The sequence below is a fragment of the Myotis nattereri genome, assembly GCF_964212035.1.
Source record: "Myotis nattereri genome assembly, chromosome: 2".
In the NCBI taxonomy this organism is placed as follows: domain Eukaryota; kingdom Metazoa; phylum Chordata; class Mammalia; order Chiroptera; family Vespertilionidae; genus Myotis; species Myotis nattereri.
The window spans coordinates 186,766,477-186,786,764 of NC_138076.1; the positions used below are offsets into that span (position 1 = coordinate 186,766,477).

The following is a 20,288-nucleotide window of genomic DNA, read 5'->3' on the forward strand; positions in this document are numbered from 1 at the left end:
AAAATAATTTATTTTTAAAATGGTGACAAGTGCTAATAAGCTTATTATAGATTAGGTGACTTGGTTTGCTCAGGATTTTCTTGATGTCAAACCTGAAAGTCTCATGTTCTGGGAACCCTCTAAGTCCTAGAAAAGCTGAGATGGGTGGTCATCCTAGTCACAGGTTAATTAAATAAATGTTGCCAAAAGCACACAAAATACAAAATAAAACCAAGAGTTAGACTGTGAATATGATTTATAAAATTTCAAATTCACCTTAAAGGGTAAAAAAATTGATTTGCTGTACAAAGTCGGATTAAAGGTAAAAAAAAAGTCAGAGCTGCTTAACATAGCTTATAACAATGATCAAAATTTACTTTAATCAGATACTTACTTCTGTAAAAATTCTTCATAGCCACATATACTTAGAAGATAATCTTTGTAGAATAACTGGTCATTTGTCCAAAAATGCAGAATTTCTGCAATTAGGTCTTTGACAAGATAATTAGCTAAAAACAAAGGTGAATAATAAAGTTAATTAACTTATCATATATTGGCTAAGAAAAAGTATATAAACACAAACAAATGATATACAAATTATGGTGCAACTGTCTAGTTCCATCAAGAAACATTAAAATGAGATTTATTAGTTTAGTTTGATGTGGAGATGTTTTTGAAAAAAATTGTATCTTATTTGATTAGTCTATCTTCATAGTATATAATAGAGCAAGGTATCTCATTCCTGATATCAAAATCTTTGGTACATTGTAGGTGTGCATAAAAGTATTCTACTGTGACTACCCTAGGGATTTCACAGATCCCAATAAAATCACATAGTGATAAGTGACAATACAAGAGTCTAAATTAAATATGTCAATTCCAATTCTTTTTTATTATTTTTATTGATTTCAGAGAGGAAGGGTGAGAGAGATATAAACATAAATGAGGATAGGGGATCATTGATTGGCTGCCTCCTGCATTCCCTAGAGTGGTTATTGAACCTGCAACCCTGGCCAGGAATTGAACTGTGACCTCCTGGTTCATAGGTCTACACTCAAACTGAACCATGCCTGTCAGGCTCCGTTACAATTCTTAATGATTCTAACTCTGTAAAGCTGATTTTTCTTCCTTTCCCAAGTAGGAGCTACTCAAGGTTCTGCTTTGAACAACATTATAATAGCCTTAATGAACATGTATTTTCCTTCTCCACCTTTTCTGGAACTCAGTGTAAGCATACTATAATTTAAAGGCTTTTGTTTTCTCATATTTATATTCCATAATCTGCCCCCTAAGCTTTTACATGCATATGCCATTTTAATAGTGGCCACAACCATGCTGCATGTTACAATATATGTCTATGAAATATGTGTCTAACTATAAATGATAAATAGTATGGGGCTCATATCTTGTCATAAATGATAATAATTGAAAATTATACATATCCTATATAATAAAAGTCTAATATGCTAAGTGTCCAGTTGGCCAATCAGCCGTTCAACCAATCAAAGCTTAATATGCTAATGATATGCTAAGGCTGCTCAACTGCTCACTATGATGTGTACTGACCACCAGGGTGCAGATACTGCAACCAGTAGATTAGCTTGCTGCTGGGGTCTGGTCATCAGGACTGAACAAGACGGGCCAGACATACCCTGGAGCCCTCCAGCAGTCCCTCTGCAGCTGGCCAACCTCCCGCCTCCCTCCCTGGCCCCGACTGTGCATCGGTGGGGTAGACATTTATAGGTATCTACCTCTATCTCTCTCTCTATCATATATCTATATCATATATCTGTATCTGTACCTACATCTGTATCTCTATCTATCTCTAGCTATCTATCATCAATATCTAGCGATGTCATTTCCGTGCTTTGAATGTGATCTTGTGGTCTCAATCAATGTAAGCAAGTGCAATAGGCTATACTGATGAACTTTAGCCAGTGAGAACTTGAGCAGCCTATTGCAAACACTCAACTGCATTCCTCTGAGTAGTGTTTTGTTAGCAATTATGTGTTTACTTTGCTGTGGCTTCTTTTACTGTCACAACTTTGAGTTTGTAAGGAAAAAACTGGCTACTGTGCAAATTATACTGTTGGACCTGTCACAACAACAAAAAAAGAAAGGATATAATGATTGATTTTAATATAATACATTTTTATGGCAGATTAAGGCATTATCAAAGAAATGGTTGGACAAATGGTAAAGATAACCAGGGAATTATGGATTGTGGAAATGCTTTGACATGGGCGAGAATATCTTAAATATACTGCTGGTTGGGAGTATCGACTGAAATAGTATGAATTGAAGTTAGAAAAAGTTATGGCCCCAGGCAAAACATGACTATCAGGGCTTTGACTAATAGGGGAGAGCATTAGCCAGTCGATGACACAGGAAAACATCTTCAAAGACAGCAGTTCACTTTAATTAACTTCACTTCCATTTCCAGGACTGCATCCCTGTGCCACACCGGGCATGCACGAATTCCCCACTTCCACGACAGTCATCTTTCACTTACATCAGAGACTTCATAACCCAGTTTCCAGCTATCATTCCTCTCCTGTTCTTTGCTTTGATATCTCTTAGTACCAGCTTTATGTTACTCTGGATGTTTTTTATTACTTCAAGTTTGGTATATCTAAACCTGAATTATCACCGTTCTTTTTGCAGCCAACCATTAAGAATGTGAGTTAAACTTCTCATCCATTTTGTAAGTCAACAAGAATTATGGCTTTTTAAAAGTAGATTTTATACCTATACCTTCATTTTGGCAGCTTATAGAATCCTTTTCCCACTTCTTGTAGGCTCTCACTCTATGCAATGCTTTTCAATCTGTTGACCATATTGGAAAGGCTAAGGCCCATTTGAGATTCTTTAATTATAGTACTATGCACCTTAAATATAATTTTTATGTGTTCCCCTCTATTCCTTTACACCTTTTTGAGATGTAAAGTATCACTGCCTTTTACTAAATCTTACTTCTTCACTGTTATCTCTCCTACACTGGTCTCCAGTTCCATCGATTAAAGGCCCTCTTTTTTACATATTGTATATCCTCCCCTCCCCCCCGTGAAAGTTGAAATTAAATGGGGCCATTTCAAAATAGATCCTGAAATGCCACTCCAGGAGTCCCTTGCATGTTTTGCTTCTTGAAAGTTTGAACTGTTTCGACTGGGCCAGACCTTGAAATTGGGCTAACACCAAGATTGTTTTACAAGCAATTTTTGGTAAAGCCACCAGAAGGGCAGACATTCTGACCACAAGGACTCTCTATCTGAAGATAGAACCAGTAGCTGATCTTATAAAGTTCAAGAGTAACCCAGCTTCACAGTAGCAATAGGAATTCTTTCTTCTTTTTCTTGTAATTATTCCTTTCCCCATAAAAGCTCCCTTCCTTCATACTGTAATCAGCACACTACTCTATCTGAATCTATGTTTCTCAAATTACCGTTCTTTGATCCCAAATACAGGTGGTGGCTACAGTTGTTTATATGGAAAAAATACTGCAATAATTATAAAATAATAGTACAAGAAAGAACTGTGTTTTGTGTACTCACAACTGTAAACCTACTTTTTCCCCCACCCTTAAACATTATTGCCTCTCATTTTGGCTTTTGAATTTTAAGTTAACATTCTAATCTAACCCTCCTTTGATTCAAATGTATAAAATAAGTTGCAAGACTGTCATTCTCAAAAGCTTTTTCTCATTCCATTGAGCTTTTTGTTTCCCTGCAATTGCTGTCAGTTTGGCTCAAATGAACTTATAAAAATTATCTACACATTTGGATGTTGCTTACATCAACAATACACTATTCGGACTTTGGTTCTTTACAGAACATCTGTATTAGTAGTAAAACACTAATATAAAGTTGTGAAGGGATTGCAGTTGAAGGGGTTAAGAACAAGCCTCCCAAGATGTGCCACGTTGGCATGTGGATTATTTTGAGCTGAAGGCAATCCAGACCCTGTGGGCACATGAGAAACTTTTATCTCCCCTAAAATCATTTAAATTTGGGCCTTGTCCATAATGAGAGTTAGATTTGGGCCAGGTAAAACTTTTGATAACCTATGTATATGATAGGGCAACCATATTAACTCTTCATCTACTGGCTTTATTGCCCTGTGAAAGACCTTCCTCTCCTCTGAAGCCCCAAGTCCCTTACCTCATCCTTAGCTCAGAATACCATATATACCTCATTTTAACTTTCTGTCTCTGAACCTATTGAGGAGATAGAGGGAAGCTAGGTAGTCAGGAATGGGGACCCTGTGGGGGATGAGGAAGTAAAACTTGGGAACCCAGTTAGGTGAAATTACTAAGACAATCCAGCTGGGCATGGAAAGAAGGGCACACATGAGAAAAACTTTAAAAGACAAACTTTAAAATGTATGGATTGTTGCTAAAACAGTCAGATTGCAGATAACCAATCACAAAGCAATAGGCACATAAAGCAATCCCAAGGATGTTGCTAAGGCAGAACTCTTTGAAACAATAAGGAGCTAGAACTGCATCCACCCCCTAAATTAAAAAAGTGCCCACTTCCTCTCATGGGCTCTCTCTCCTCCTCCCTACACTCAATGGATTCCTGACATTCCTGTGGCAAAGGAACACGTCCCTTGTGCTCATGTGGCTTGTGGCCATGTGGGACTCTACACGTGGACTAATAGACGTTAACACCCGACTATAACATGGAAAGGAAGCTCTGGACACTGTCCTGCTCCTGGAACCCCAGCTGCACCTTTCCCAGGACTGGCTGCTCTCAATAAACTTTGCCTCTGTTAACTGTTTTTGTCCATGACTTCATTTTCAATTTCTTGAGACAGTGAACTCGACTCAAATCTCACATTTTTGTTTCACTATCATGTATGTGGGGGTCTCTGACTCTCATGTATTTGGAGGTCCCATATGTACATGTCATTAAATTTGGTCACTTTTTCTTATTAATCTTTTACATTGATTTTATTATTATACCAGCCAAAAAAACCTAGAAGGGTAAAGGAAAATTTCTTCCTCTCCCACACAGTTTTAGCCACCAAGATTATTTTAAAGTGAAGACATTTGAAATATTATTTGAACTTTTCTTATCTGACTAAAGCAGGGAAAAATAGATTCCTTAAGCTACCGTTTTTTCATTCTGAGCTAGTTTCCTGAAAATTCCAGGAAGCAGGAAGGAGACAGACTGCCTATCTATTAGTATAAGAAAGCAATATAACTCTCCATACTTTTCTATTAAAACTCTAAAGTTCCCCTTCATTCATCCCAAACACTTTTATATTAAATGAGAATAAAAACCTTTACCTCTGGGCATTCAGCAGGTAAATTATTACTGAGTAACTTTTATGCAAACCTAAATAAGCATTGTTTTTTCTTGTTAATTTTTTTATTGTCAGTTAAGTCACAGTACCTGTCCCCCTTCAAATGTAAATAGAAAGAGAATAGAAAGGGATTTGAGTCGAGTTCACTGTCTCATAGGCTGGCTACCCTGCATATTTTAATGAATGTGTTCTTTCTCCTCCTTTCTTCTCTACTTCATCCCTTCCTTCTTTTCCTCCTTTTTCTTATAAATGCTTTTAATATTCTTGAGGACAAAGAGATCCTCTTTACTGTTACACATCTCTAACAGTAAACACAATGACCTAATCACTTTACTGAAACTTTTCATAAAAATAAAAAATGGACTTGTCTGGTGTGGCTAGGTTGGTTGGAGCACCTCCCATGCACAAGAAGGGTCAAAGGGTCACAAGTTCGATTCCTTGTCAGTGTAAGGTTGGTAATCAATCAATGTTTCCCTCTCTCTCTCTCTTTCTCTCTCAAATCAATAAAAAAGATATTTTTAGAAAAATGTTTAAAATTAAAATAAAAGTAAAAAATGAGCTGTGGCTTGCTCAACAAAGAGATATCTTGGACGCGTGGGGGGTGGGGGAGAGGGAATGTTAGAAATTAAATATTGTAAATTGGAAGAAGAGCATTGGTCTCCCTAGTTCACAATTATTCCCTTCCTGCAGTAACTGAAGCCAACAGGACCCTAGCCACTCTGATTGGATCAAGTAGCAGAACCACTGATTTTGGCTGTGCAATCAGAATCCTGATTTTATAAATATGGAATTGGGTCCAATGGAGAGATTGAAATTTCTTTAGGTAGCTGGCCAAATAGCAGTTAAGCTTGAGAGCTTGGCTTTACATATGTTCTGGAAAAGCAAAGAAACGTGAAAGGTAATTATATAGAGAGGAAATGAGGTGAGAGGCATACAGAAATTTTAGACTGCTTGTTTATCTGTATATTATCAAATTTTTGCTGAACTCCTACTCTTAAATTCTGTAATAAATCCCTCTATTCTTTAAAAATGCTTATTTTTTTCTGCCAAAGCTAGTAGAAGTTGGTTTCTGTTAGTTTCAAGCCAGATGGTCCTATTAATATTTGAACATATTGTTATATTTGTAGTCACCTGTACTCAGAGCCTTGAATGGAGTAAGAAAGAAAAAGCAAAAGAATAAAAGTAAAGTAATCAATGAAAAAATATTTCTTGGGTCATTATTTGTCAAGAAACAATATTTGATATATAGAAACTTAGTAGCAACTACATTTTGTTCAAATAATTAATATTGTTTTGCAAAATAGTTGACTATAGGTGAAATAATATAGTAGACCACTTTACAGACATTCTAAAACTTTAGAGAAATAAGAATTATCTGGTGAATTTAATGAAATACAGATCATTAGGATCCATTCCAAGAGACTTTGAGTCAATTTGATTCAGTGATTATGTTGGGCTGTACAGAGCTAATATAGTTCTATGTATCAATGTATAGTCTTCCTCACAATTTACTTACATTTCAATTAAATAGCCATTTCTAATGCATTTTCATTCATATATACCTAGACTCTTTAAAATTGGTTTTTAATATGCTAAAAATTTACTATACTTGCCATTATTTTATAGCAGGAAAATAATGTGTCCTAGGCTGAGCTATGTAAAGAGAGGTCTTCAACACAATAGCTAAACAAATGTTAACAAAATGTTTCTAGTTGTTTTCCTCATACTTCACTTCAGGGCAAAATACTACCTAATAATGCTGCACTTAATGATTTTCACTAGTGGACTCAAGGCTGTGCAGCCTATTCCAGCTTTATGTAGATTTTTATGTTTATTTGCAAGGTTGCTTACCATGTGGCATAAAATGAAGTAGTTGTGTTGAGTCACCAATAAAAATATTTATACTAAACTTAGTATTAGAAAAGAGTTGGTATGGAAATGCCGTAGTAGTGCTCCAGATCTTCCCCGAGTTGGAATTAATGTCAGCTGCATGATATGTTTCTCTGATTCTGAAAAACATAGGTGAAAAAATCACTTAGGACAAGATTATAAGAAACATCATGCAGAGTTTTCTATAAAAGATAAGAAATATGAAAACAAAAAGCAGCTGATTTGTGACATAGTGCTATGAACTAGGCCAGAATGGTAAAAATTACAATTATACCAGAAACAACCCTAGAGGACTGTTGTTGAAGCTCTTCGCAAGCACCTTATGTGAAGCAGTTAAGAATACATTGCCATTCATAAAACATAAAAAATCACTCTTTATATAATGATTCCTTGCTTTATTATCATTGCTTCTGAAGCCTGAACTCTTTGCTTTGGTTTTTGTTTATGTCTAACTTTTTTGAAGCTAGAAATCACTCATCTTAATATAATGATTTGGTAAACAAATTCTCCCGTTTATCAAATTGGTAAATGCCATTTTGGGCTGTCCACTTTTCTTAAATTTTTGGATTTGACACATCTTTGAATTTTACATAAATAATTGAACTCAAAAGTCATTGGTATATTCTGAACAATTACTTTTTGCTCAAATGAGTCAGAGAATTGCACAAGAGCTTCTCCTTGGAGCCAGAAGTCTTGAGTTTAATCCTGCTCTTCCATTTAGTAGTTTTATAGTCAGAGGCAAGTTATTTGACCAGTCTCATTGTACAACTAAGAATATTTTTATCTATAGTGGTCCTCACTTAGCCATGGTTTTGCTTTCTGTGCTTTTAACATCGTAATTAGCTAGTTAATATTAATTATAGGAAGAGAGTAAAGGGGAAGCCCGACATTATAAGCATGGTCATCTGGGCAGCTTCACCAGAAGGCAACAGCTTCACACTCCCCAGGACACCACCCATCCATTCCCTGCAGATCACCAGGAGAAGGGATCAAACAAAAGGGGAGATGGGCACCTGCACAGGGAAGTTGGGATGATGTAGGGAAGGTGCTTGCCTGTCAGTCTAGCCTGGGGAACAATGGCTTGGTTAGGGGGTGGACCCCATCAAAAGTGCACAAAATCTTGGAAAGTTAAAATCCACAGAGAAATGAGCTTTCTCTCTCATGTGCAACTTGTTCCCTCTTGCTCTCTTGCTCTGTCACCTCACGTGCCCATCTGTTTGCATAGCCATGTGGCCTTAAGCAGCTGCATGGCCCATGGCCATGTGGACCCCCCACACAGAGGACTGCAGCTGGGAGTACAGACTAAGTTAGCCAGATATTGGACTGGACTGGACGTTAACATGAAACAGAAATTATGGGCAATGGCCTTAATTCTGGCCCTGTTGAAGATAAGACTGGACTTCTTCCACAGCAAGATAGAAAAAGATAAGAACTCCTTAATTTTACATCATCAAAAAAGTTTTCCACAAGAGAAAATTTATTTGACTATAGACAACAAAAATAATGCCAGAAGTTGAGTAATGATCCAATTTGTCATAAATTTATACTTTTCATTGCACTGAAGATTACAGAATATTTTATATGCCAAGTTAATCAGTTTAGTAATGTTAGATAGAAAAATTTATGCAGGTATAGAAATTTCAAATTTTAATGAAATAACAACACTTACTTTTTTACTTTGTCACAAAAGGAGGCCAGAGTCATATTACTGCCTTCAGGAACTTCAATTAGCTGAATGGAACAACCTATCAGCTTAAAATAAAAATTGTTAAATTTATATAGTTTGGTGTGGGAAAAAGATCAATTCTACCTTTTTTATCTTTTTAAAAATATTTCTACTGTTTTACTTTTTATTTTTTTAGATTTTTTTAAATGAAGTAATACATATAGAAAATTGCACAAATCTTAAGTATATAATTTAAGTTCTGAGGGATGTATATAACTGTAACATCAATATTCCAATCAAAATATAGAACATTTTCATTACTTTAGAAAGTTTCCCCAGATCTCTTTCTGGCAATCTGGACATCTACTTGGAAACTATAGTTATTCAGATTTCTATTACCACTGATTAGGTGGTGTATGTGCTCTTGCTTCTGGCTTCTTTCAATTAAATGACATATATTTTTAAATGTATCTATATTGTCTCACATATCAATAGTTCATCTTTTTTATTGTTGACTAGAGGCCCAATGCATGAAATTCATGCAAGAGTAGGCCTTCCTTTCCCTGGCTGACAGCACTGGCTTCCCTCTGGCACCCGGGACCCGGGCTTCCCTCTGGCACCCAGGACCCGGGCTTCCCTCTGGCACCCAGGACCCGGGCTTCCCTCTGGCACCCGGGACCCGGGCTTCCCTCTGGCACCCGGGACCCGGGCTTCCCTCTGGCACCCGGGACCCGGGCTTCCCTCTGGCACCCAGGACCCGGGCTTCCCTCTGGCACCCAGGACCCGGGCTTCCCTCTGGCACCCAGGACCCGGGCTTCCCTCTGGCCGCCAGCAGGCACCAGGGACTGGGCTTCCCTTTCAGCTCTGGCTTTGTCCGGAAGGTCATCTGAATGGATGTCTGGTCTAATTAGCAGATTATGCTTTTATTATTATAGATTAGTGGCATACTAGTGCATGAATATTCCACAGTTTGTTTATTTATCTTTCAGTTGATGGACATTTGGGTTAAGTTTTAGAGTATTGTAAAAAAAAAAAAAACCACCTTTATTTTTATATGCAAATATTTATATGGTCATGTTTCATTTCTTGTGAATCAAGTTATAAATGGCTCAGTCTTAGAGTGGGCATACTATTAATGTTAAAAGAAATTCTTTTTGCCTTATGTGTTTTGAATCTCTTGTCAGGTACATGTACATCTAGATGTATTATGTCTTCCTGATTGACCCTGTTATCATTCCTTTTATCATTATGAAATGACCTTTTGTTTCTCTAATAATGCTCTGCATTGCTTTGTGCTTTTTCTGATATTAATAACCACGCCAACTTTCTTTTGCTGTTTGAGTGTTGTCTTTTTATTTCTTTTACTTTCAACCAATCTCTACCTTTGTTTCTTAAGACTGTCTTTTGTAGACAGTAGTAAAGTCTTTTTTATCTAGCTTGTCAAGTTTCTCCCTTTTATTTGGGATGCTTAGCCTATTTATACTTAGTATATCTATGGATATTTTTGGATTTAAGACTGCCATGCTGATATTTGTTTCTTCTATTTTATTTTGTTTTTCTATTTCTTCTTCCCTGCCGTTTTGATCATTCAACACTTTTCCTTTTCTCAAGTATTGATATCTTATACTGCCTGTTGTTCAATACCTAAAATTCAAAGAGTTTGTCTAACTTCACAGCTGCTTTTGGTGGTAAGGGAAAGCTGAGTACTTGGTACATTGCCACGATCAATAGTAGAAGTTCCTAAAATTCATTGACTTTCAATTTAGATTAGTTGAGGGGCTACCTCCTCTGCAAGTGCTTTGGACATAATTAGTTGTTTCTTCTCCAATGAACTCATCCTCTTATTTTGCTCTCTTACCTTTATTTGTTTACAAGCTAATTTGAGTTATATGCTACTCCTGAAATCAGGTGTCCTGTATTTCCTTCTTTGAATTTTCTAGTTTATCATGTATATTTTAAGAATATAATAAATAGTTGCTGAATAAATGAAGAATCCTTTGCCTCAGTCTTTGAATAACAGTTGCAATAATATTTATTCTTCATACTTTGCTTCACTTGTGCTTAGACTCAGTATAAGCAGAGGAATGTTCAAATATAGTGTAAGAAACTCTATAGTTACTAAAATGATTGGAAAACTACTAATGAAACCATTAGGATGAATTGCACAATTATTATTTAATTTCCTATTCTTGGAATGATCCCAATAGAATTTGCCTGCCAACAACATAATTGAGAAGCCTCTGAGTAAAGGGACATTTCTCCTAAGAATAATAATCTAAAGTTTTAATTCATGATAGCGTGACTCAGAATATAAATGTAATGAAATTTATGTGTGTTTCTCTGTGCATAATAACACGATAAAATAAAAGATACTATCATTGAAACCTCCAACTGTGGTATTTTTATCTAATAAAATGTAAATACTATAATATTTTATTTAGATTTGATGAAATGAACTTTCAAAATTATATTATAAAAATTATATTGCCCTTTCCAGAAAAAAATAATTAAGAAACACAGGATTAGTGGATAATAAATGCTTTTTCTTTCAAGTGTAATATAATACATTTATTTATTTAAGGTAGTTACCTCATTACTAAATTAAACCAGCATATTATTAAATGATATATATTCATATTTTTAGGTCAACATATATAACACATACCTCTATGTCCTTTGGCCATGAACTTTCACACATCCTGGGTAGTAAAGAACCTTTAAAGAGCATTGAAGAAGGTTCCACAGTGTTTGCATTTCTATTCCTTTTATTATCTTCTTTTGGCATGAAGTCAGTTGAGAAGGATGGATATATAGAGGGAATGCTCCTTTCAAATCCTATATGGTAGTTATGATTTTTATTTTCCAGTTCTGTTTGTGAATTAATTTGATCCAAACTAGCTGATGATGGGGCTGAAATATTAAATCTGTAAACATCAGCACCATGACGTTTTCCTGTGGGGTTTCTCCCAGAGCTTTCTTTATTTATGTTTTGAGGATTTGGTAGCGCTGAAGGCCTAAAACCAATTACTGGTGTTTTTCTAACTTGGTGACAGGAGAGTTCTGAGCTTTTAGAATTGAATTCATTTAAGGATATTTGCAGTGCTTCATCTAATGAATGCTTTGGTGAACTGGGCACAGAAACGGTGTTTTCTTCAATTTCACTCTGATAGAATGGGATTTTATTATTGATTTCATCTACTAGCTGATCAAAACCTAGACTGAGTTGGCTAGAAGAAGGGGGTTGATTTACAGAGTGCAATTCCTGGTGCCCATGCTGCTCTTCATGTGACTCACTGGGATTTAGATCTGTTTCCCAACAATATGCCATTCTTTACTGTATATAACTGAGAGGGTTGACTCTGCTCCAAGCAACTCTGTAATGAGATTTTAAAAATATAGGAATGTTCCTAGAAAAACATAAAGAGAAACAAAACGTTCTTTGATTAATTAGTAATAAAAGCTTGCAAGAAAAAAAAATAGGATGAACAAATATAAACAAGTATTTTAAAATTTCTCTTTAGTGCCCTCACAGGTTTGGCTCAGTGGATAGAGTGTTGGCCTTGCAGACTGAAGGGTCCTGGGTTTGATTCCAGTCAGGGTCATGTGCTGAGGTTGTGGGCTTGATTCCCAGTGCGGTCATGCAGGAGGCAGCCAATCTCTCATCATTGATGTTTCTATCTCTCCCTCTCCTTTCTTCTCTGAAATCAATAAAATATATTTAAAAATTTTCTCTTTAGCAAAATAAATAAGTCCTTGAGTAATATAAAATGCCATCAAGGCTCACAACATTAAAATCTGAGGGGGTGTATTGATTCATAAAACTCCTATGACAGTGAAATAATTTCCATTATGACAGGAGATTCATGAATCAATCCAAAGTCCATATTCCCCTTGGGATTCCTTTTGCTACTGAAGATCCACTTGCCTATATCATCATTATTTCCCTCTGTCTTCAATCATCTATATGCATGTTAACATGCTAAAGGCTCTTAATTACTAGCTAAACAATGTCTTCTTTATCAGCAATCACTCAACCTTGTAAATACGGTCTTAACTTTTTCCCTTCCACTATATCAAATCTTCTTGTTAGTTGGTTAGACCCTTTCTTCTCCTCCCAAAATTCTTTTAGGTAATTGCAAATTCTTATATCACTTCTACAAAATGACTTCCATTAAGTTCATCAGTAAGCTTCATGTTAGTAAATTCAACTACCATTTAGTAGTCTCTATTTCATTTATCTCTGCAATATTTAATTCCATTTGCCATACTTCTTATTTGACAGTTCCTTGCTTTCTTATGTTGGCTTTTCTGAACCTATTCTCTGAGTACTTTTTTGTTTGCCATTTTTCAAAAAACTCCTTTACCTATTATTCATTTTCCACTTGACTCTTGTCAGAGTTTCTTCTCAATTATTCTCCCTTTATAAGTAATTTTATTCCTCCTGTAGTTTAAATTACCACTTGTATGTCTAGACCATTTTTGTTAGGACTTATTCAATATCTCCTCTTTAATTTTTTAAATCTCCAGGAGAAAGTACAAAAATTAAATTATAATTCACCCAAGAACCTGCTCCCATTCTAGTGTATTCCGTGACAGAAAATGGCCCAACCATCCACTCAATTGCTTAGACCAAAAAACAGGGTTTCCTCTTCGAAACCTCCCTCACCTTTATTCTTCTACATCCAGTAAACCACTAGTTCCTGTGGGAAATCTCCTTTCCTCTCTCTTTGAACACGTCCCAACCCTATTCTAAAGCTTTCATCTTCTCACCAGCAATGGTATCCTGTCTCTGAAACTGCTTCTACACTTTCTGTTCGTGTGCCCTACAACTATTTTTAAATATTGTAATTATATATTTAAGAAATAAACTCAATAGCTTCCCAAGAAATAGGTTTACAGTGGTCTTCAACTGTCTCAAGATAACATCCATAATGTGTCTATGTAAGATTTCTCTTCCCCATGCCGAAACCGGTTTGGCTCAGTGGATAGAGCGTCGGCCTGCGGACTGAAAGGTCCCAGGTTCGATTCCGGTCAAGGGCATGTACCTGGGTTGCGGGCACATCCCCAGTGGGGAGTGTGCAGGAGGCAGCTGGTCGATGTTTCTCTCTCATCGATGTTTCTAACTCTCTATCTCTCTCCTTTCCTCTCTGTAAAAACTCAATAAAATATATTTAAAAAAAAAAAAAAAAAAAAAAAAGATTTCTCTTCCCCCTTAGATCACTAGTCCACGTTAGACTTTGTCACTAATAACTCAATACCTTGTACTTTGCTTGACTCCAAGTTGTTGCTCATTTGTATTTGTTGAAACAGATGATCTAATAAAATTTGAAAGTTATAATTTTTAAAATTTGTAAGTTATAGTTTATAAATCATAACTGAGTATCAGAAAATAAAATTGAAAAGTATTGTGTCACTTTTATGGATTTTTAAATTTCTTTAATGATTACATGGATATATGTTAAAGACAAAACATTTAAAGGATAATTATGATAATAATTAACAGTCAAATATGATTATCAATCTGTTTTGCAATGGTAATTGATTTTTATTATATTGGCACTAAAATTGACTTAAAATTGATAACACTAAACAATAAGCACATTTATTATATTCTACTCAAGAAGTTGAACTGATAAATTTGTTAGATATTTTCAAGGGATGTAAGTAAAACATGTATAGAACAAAGTGTAACCAGAAAATAGATCTATAAAATATGGTTCCAAACTATTCTATTCATGGGTTACAGTGATCCAGTGTTTAGCCAGAATCCCCTTTTTGGTACTTGCTATTTTTTAATCTCCATGTTTTTAGTGAAAGCTATGTTTCATTAAAGCAAATTATCCTGCTTCATTTTTCTCTGTCATGGAACTCAGAATTTGTCGGCAGGGTATGACTTTGACAACCAGAGTTAATATCCTGTTCCAGGCTTCCTTAGCCTCCTCTGCTCTGTCTTAGCTTAAACACAGTAAGTGTGGCTGGCGATATAAAAATGACTTTTACAGTTTTTGGTGGCTTTAGAAGAACTGATTGAGTTTTAAAAATTATTTCTTAATTTCATAGAGTCATTAATGAAGTTCTTTAAAAAAGGTACCAGAGATCTGATTCTAAAATTAAAGATCCATTTAGGCTGTGACCCATTTGTTTCTGTGAATAATAATGATAATCATATCTAACATTTTTGAGACCTCTGTGCTACTGCTTTACATACATGTACATATTTACATATGTTAACATATTTATTTCTCATCTCAACCTGTGATATTATTATTACCACTTAACAAATGAGGAAACTGAAAGGTAAATCAACTTACCCAAAGTCTCAGAATTTGTGTTTACCAATTTGTTTTAAACAGGAATTAAAGAGAGGTGTATGGGTGATCATGCCATATTCATATGACATTTAGAACATGCCTGGATTTAGGCACTGAAACACATATTAACTCAACTTGAATTATCGCTACTGAGAAGAGTAGAAAACTTTTCAATTTTTATTACTAGCAATATTTTTTCAAGCATTTTTGGCAGCACTAAAACTTGAAATGGGTTAGAAGCCTGTCTAAAAAAATCTCATTATCATGAGATAAAGGAGAATGAGATATACTTACTCACATTGAAAATGTAATAAAAACTAAACCTCTTCCAGATCTACTTTTTCAGTATTACACTTGTGATTTTTAAGAAATTTCTCATAATTTAAAAGCTCTTGGCCATCACAATTTAAAAACTGGAGTATTTCTTAGTTTATAAGCTAATAGAAATGCCATTTAGTGTCAGCTGATGAATATCTACACTTTACATTATAAAGTAATGCATAAAAGAAAGTCATATAACTTGAATTTGAGGCAGAACTGTTCATACAGATTAGCAGCAATAAAGACATCATTGAGAGGTTATCAGTTCCTGAATTAAATAAGACTGTAAAACTATAGAAAACATATAGTAAAGAAGAATAATGTTTCTACATCCCCATATTCCCATGGCTTAACCCCTGGAACCTGTCAACATATAAGATCATGTAGCAAAAAGGGATTAAAGGTCTAGGTGGAATTAAGTTCCCTGTCTCATTTTTTTCCCATTTCTAATTTGAAATTTAGTGATGAGGAAAAACATTTTCATGACCTCTGATATGTGTTTCACCTAAGAGAAGACAAGAGGTACTTAGGGAAAACATTAATTTCCAGATAGTCTCTATAGATTCCTTTTTAAATGAACAAGTGGCATTTTCTTATTCATATATAATCCAACTAGTGGCTTGGTGCACAAAATTTGTGCACATTAAAAGGGAATTAATTAGAAGAAATATTTTAATATTGCTATTTGCCCTTTCTCTTTAATAGAAATGTGAGACATGAAAGGAAATGAGTAAAATGTATGTGAAAAATAATACATAATTTTATTAATAAATAAACAATAACAAAATGGTATAACAACTAACACATTTTATAAAACAAAAACATAATATGAAAACAGAAAAAACATGATATAAAAACAACATTGATGCAAACAATGACTGATACAGTGATTAAACTCATTCTAATATCTCCTTGTACACCACATTAAGAGTGAAAACACTTTAGAGTGCTTGACTAATTTCACTTGGGATGAAGTATTTAAACTTTAACTTTAACGTCACATGCTCTGTCAACAACGCTGGCATCTTTCAGCTGCAGAGCTATGTTATATCAAAAGTTGCTCTTTAGACATAGTCCTACCTCCCTGCTGTCACAGTCTGAGATGCAGGTGAATGAGAGTCCTACCTGTCAGGCCATTGAGAGCTGTCTGACCAACGGCTGATTCTGGCAGGACGGGGCAAAGCAGAACGCTGGTGTCATCTTGGTGACAAAGGCAGGCATCCCAACCTGCCCAGGCCACTCTGCGCCTGGGAGCACTGCCCACCAGCCCGGATCATCTAAATATTCCAGGGTGCATTTCCTATGAATGAGGCTAGAACCTGATCAGCATCCTCAACAGGGCTTTTATTCCCTGTGGCTAATTTGGGCTTCCTCATACTGTGGTCTCAGGAAAGCTGAACTGTTTTCATAGGTTTTAAGAGGCAGCATTCCAAGCAGCCAGGCATCCCGCCCTGCCCCTGCCACTCCGTGCCTGCATGTGCTACCCAGAGGCCCTCTGCAAGGGGAGCAGGGTGGAATGTTGGCATCATTACTGTGACAACGATGCCAGCATCGCGGCATGGGTGCCGCCATCTTTGTTGTGGAGTGATGGTCAATTTGCATATTTTGTCTTGATTAGATAGGATAGGTACTTCACCTCTCATTAGTCTGCCTCAAGCTTACTATTCATGAAAAATTGTGCCGGGAGCCGGTCCATCCTTGCTGTTTCAAGGGACCTGGCATATATAGCATACTGTTCTTAATATGTTTGCTCCCCTTAGCGCTGTGTTTTAACCAAGGTCACCTCTCCGAGAAAGGTTGTTTCCCCAGGTAGGAATTTTTCCCTGAAGTCAGGGAGGGGATGCCTCTCCTAGAAAGGTTGTTTCCCCAGGTAGGAATTTTTCCCTGAAGTTAGGGAGGGAATAAAACCCCTCAACTAAGTGCCAGGCGGGTAATTAATCACTTTAACTATGAACAATCATGCTTAAGCTACATAATCTTTACTCCCTGGAATGGAGATAAGAAACGCCCTAACCTTTGTAATAGAGATTGATAGGATTGAATCAACTGGTATAAATACAGATGTAATAAGACAGCAAGAGACAGAACTTAGGAGAGAGAGAGAGAGAGAGAGAGAGAGAGAGAGAGAGAGAGAGAGAGAGAGAACCTAGGCACAGAACGTTCACTAGAGACAGAAGAACTTCGCTGGAGAAAACATGGCAAAAGATCCTGGACTGAACCTGACTACAGAAATTGGCAAGAGAACCTGACTAGAACCTGGTGACTGAACCTGGCTGGAGAACCTGGACAGAACCTGGCTGGAGAACCTAGCGAGGGAACATGGCTACAGAACCTGGCTGGAGAACCTGGAGAACCTGGCTGGAGAACCTAGCAAGAGACCATGGACACAGAACCTGGCTGGAGATCCTAAGCAGAACCTCTCTGGAGATCGAGACCAGAACTTGGCTGGAGATCCTGGCTAGGCTGCTGATCAACTGAACACTGTCTCCTTGTCATTCCTTCTTCGCCGACTCCGTCCACACCTCTGGGGACCCCTGGACCCGCTGGGGTTGGACCCCGGCAAAATTGGAAGCTGTCCCTTATTCATATTTTTGAGAGATGCTGACGTCAAAAAGCAATGTATCTATTCATGCATCTATTTACTCATTTGCACATTTACTTATTCAGTGTTTCCAAGTATATTATGTCCAGCAGTGTGCAAAGCCCAGAGAATACTAAAGTGATAAAACAGCTCTTGCCCTCAAGCAGCTCATAGACACAAATTCATCATACAATACAATATGAAAATTACTTTAATAAATGCAGGCTCCATGTCAATTGAAGGGATTTTATATAGAATACTACTAAATGTGTTTTACCATAGAAAAAGCAGAAGTAACATTTATGAATGCCATAGTCAAGGTTTGAATATTGGGTATGTTTTTGTTTAGAATGTACAATATATCACAGATAACTTTGTGCAAGTCATCTAGACCTAGTTTCAAGGATATTTTAGTTGTGTTTTTTTAAAAATATATTTTATTGATTTTTTACAGAGAGGAAGGGAGAGAGATAGAGAGTTAGAAACATCGATGAGAGAGAAACATCAATCAGCTGCCTCCTGCACATCTCCTACTGGGGATGTGCCTGCAACCCAGGTACATGCCCTTGACTGGAATCAACCCTGGGACCGTTCAGTCCGCAGGCCTACGCTCTATCCACTGAACCAAACCGGTTTCAGCGGATGTTTTGATTCTTAAGAATTGTTAAAATTACAGCCCTAAACATGATAGATAAAGCAGTTAAAGCAGTGATTCATTCAATTCTTCTTAGTAAATAATACAATGAAAAGTCAGCCTCCAGCTCTGACATTGCTTTGGGGGAAACAATCCAGTGGGAATGAAGCCCACTGCATGCAGGACAAGGCCAGCTAAGGAGTACGTATGACACCAATGGAAGGCCACAGACACAATTCTTATAGCATCTGCAATATGATACTTGGTGGAGGGTCCCTAAACACAGGCTAGTGATATTTTGGTAAGAGCTAATAATTCTTTAATTATTGTCAAACAAATCTATCTGGAAAACATACCAAGATGAGAATTTTAAACTGATCAAAGCAGTTGTGGATACTGTTTTTCAGGTCTCCTTCCCCTACTTAATGGTCTGTTATTGAGTGTTCTATTAGTAATGAATGGCTGAGTTAGACAATTATTTTTATTTTCAAGTTTTTTAAAAAATTAAATTTATTTCTTTTTAAAATTTCAGAGTGAAAGGGAGGGGAAGAGAGAGAGAGAGAGAGAGAGAGAGAGAGGGAAACATCAATGATGAGAGAGAATCATTGATTGGCTGACTTCTGCATGCCCCCTATTGGGGATTGAGTCCACAGCTGTGCATGTGCCCTTGACCAGAATCAAACCTGACACCCTTTGGTCCTTAGGCCAACACTCTATCCACTGAGCCAAACCGACTAGGACTAGACAATTATTATTTTTTAAAAAATATATTTTATTGATTTTTTACAGAGAGGAAGGGAGAGGGGCAGAGAGTTAGAAACATTGATGAGAGAGAAACATCAATCAGCTGCCTCCTGCACACCTCCTACTGGGGATGTGCCCACAACCAAGGTACATGCCCTTGACCAGAATCAAACCTGGGACCCTTCAGTCCACAGGCCGACACTCTATCCACTGATCCAAACCGGTTAGGGCTAGACAATTACTTTTACCTAGAGGCTCAGTGCAGGAATTTGTGCATGGGTGGGGTCCGGCCAGCCCACTCCTATGGGGACCGATTGGGGCTGGGCTGGTGGAGGGAGGGGCTGTAGGAGGTTGGCCAGCTGGCCCAGCCCCCTATCTATCTATCTATCTATCTATCTATCTATCTATCTACCTATCTATAATCTATTTATCATCTATCTATCATCTAATCTATTTTTTCTTGGAAAGGTGTAGAAATAATGCCCATCTCAGTAACAATGAATATCCCTAACATCTAGATTGTTATCTTACTAAAAGAAAGCAGGGCTACTTGAAGAACCAGTTGATTTGGGGACTAGGGAAGATACTATATAAGATGAACCTAGGAGATCCTACATCTCTAGTTAATAAGGAAGCTACCAGAGAATGCAAGTGTGCATTAATAGGACTTGAGAGCCAACTTGGAAAGGCTCCATTGGCCAATAAGTACAATAACTGAAATGGAGGAAAACATCAAATATGTTTAAATGCGTGTAATTAGAGTGACACAGATACACACATACAAGTCACTAATCACCCTTGTAGAACACAAGGTTAATGCAGTACATGCTCAAACATATTTGAATATTTTTTATA

General features: G+C 36.7%; 1 protein-coding gene across 1 annotated transcript in view; it reads right to left on the bottom strand.

The window, feature by feature from the left end:
* Window positions 1–20,288, bottom strand: part of PIK3C2G (phosphatidylinositol-4-phosphate 3-kinase catalytic subunit type 2 gamma) — a 283,175-nt gene that overhangs the window by 245,515 nt on the left and 17,372 nt on the right. The window contains exons 2-5 of the mRNA XM_081084139.1: window positions 11,508–12,249; window positions 8,846–8,928; window positions 7,138–7,295; window positions 374–488 (exon numbers count right to left, since the gene is read on the bottom strand). Coding sequence (XP_080940265.1) covers window positions 374–488; window positions 7,138–7,295; window positions 8,846–8,928; window positions 11,508–12,170 — 1,019 coding nt within the window. The 5' untranslated portion in view covers window positions 12,171–12,249. The remainder of the gene's footprint in view (window positions 1–373; window positions 489–7,137; window positions 7,296–8,845; window positions 8,929–11,507; window positions 12,250–20,288) is intronic.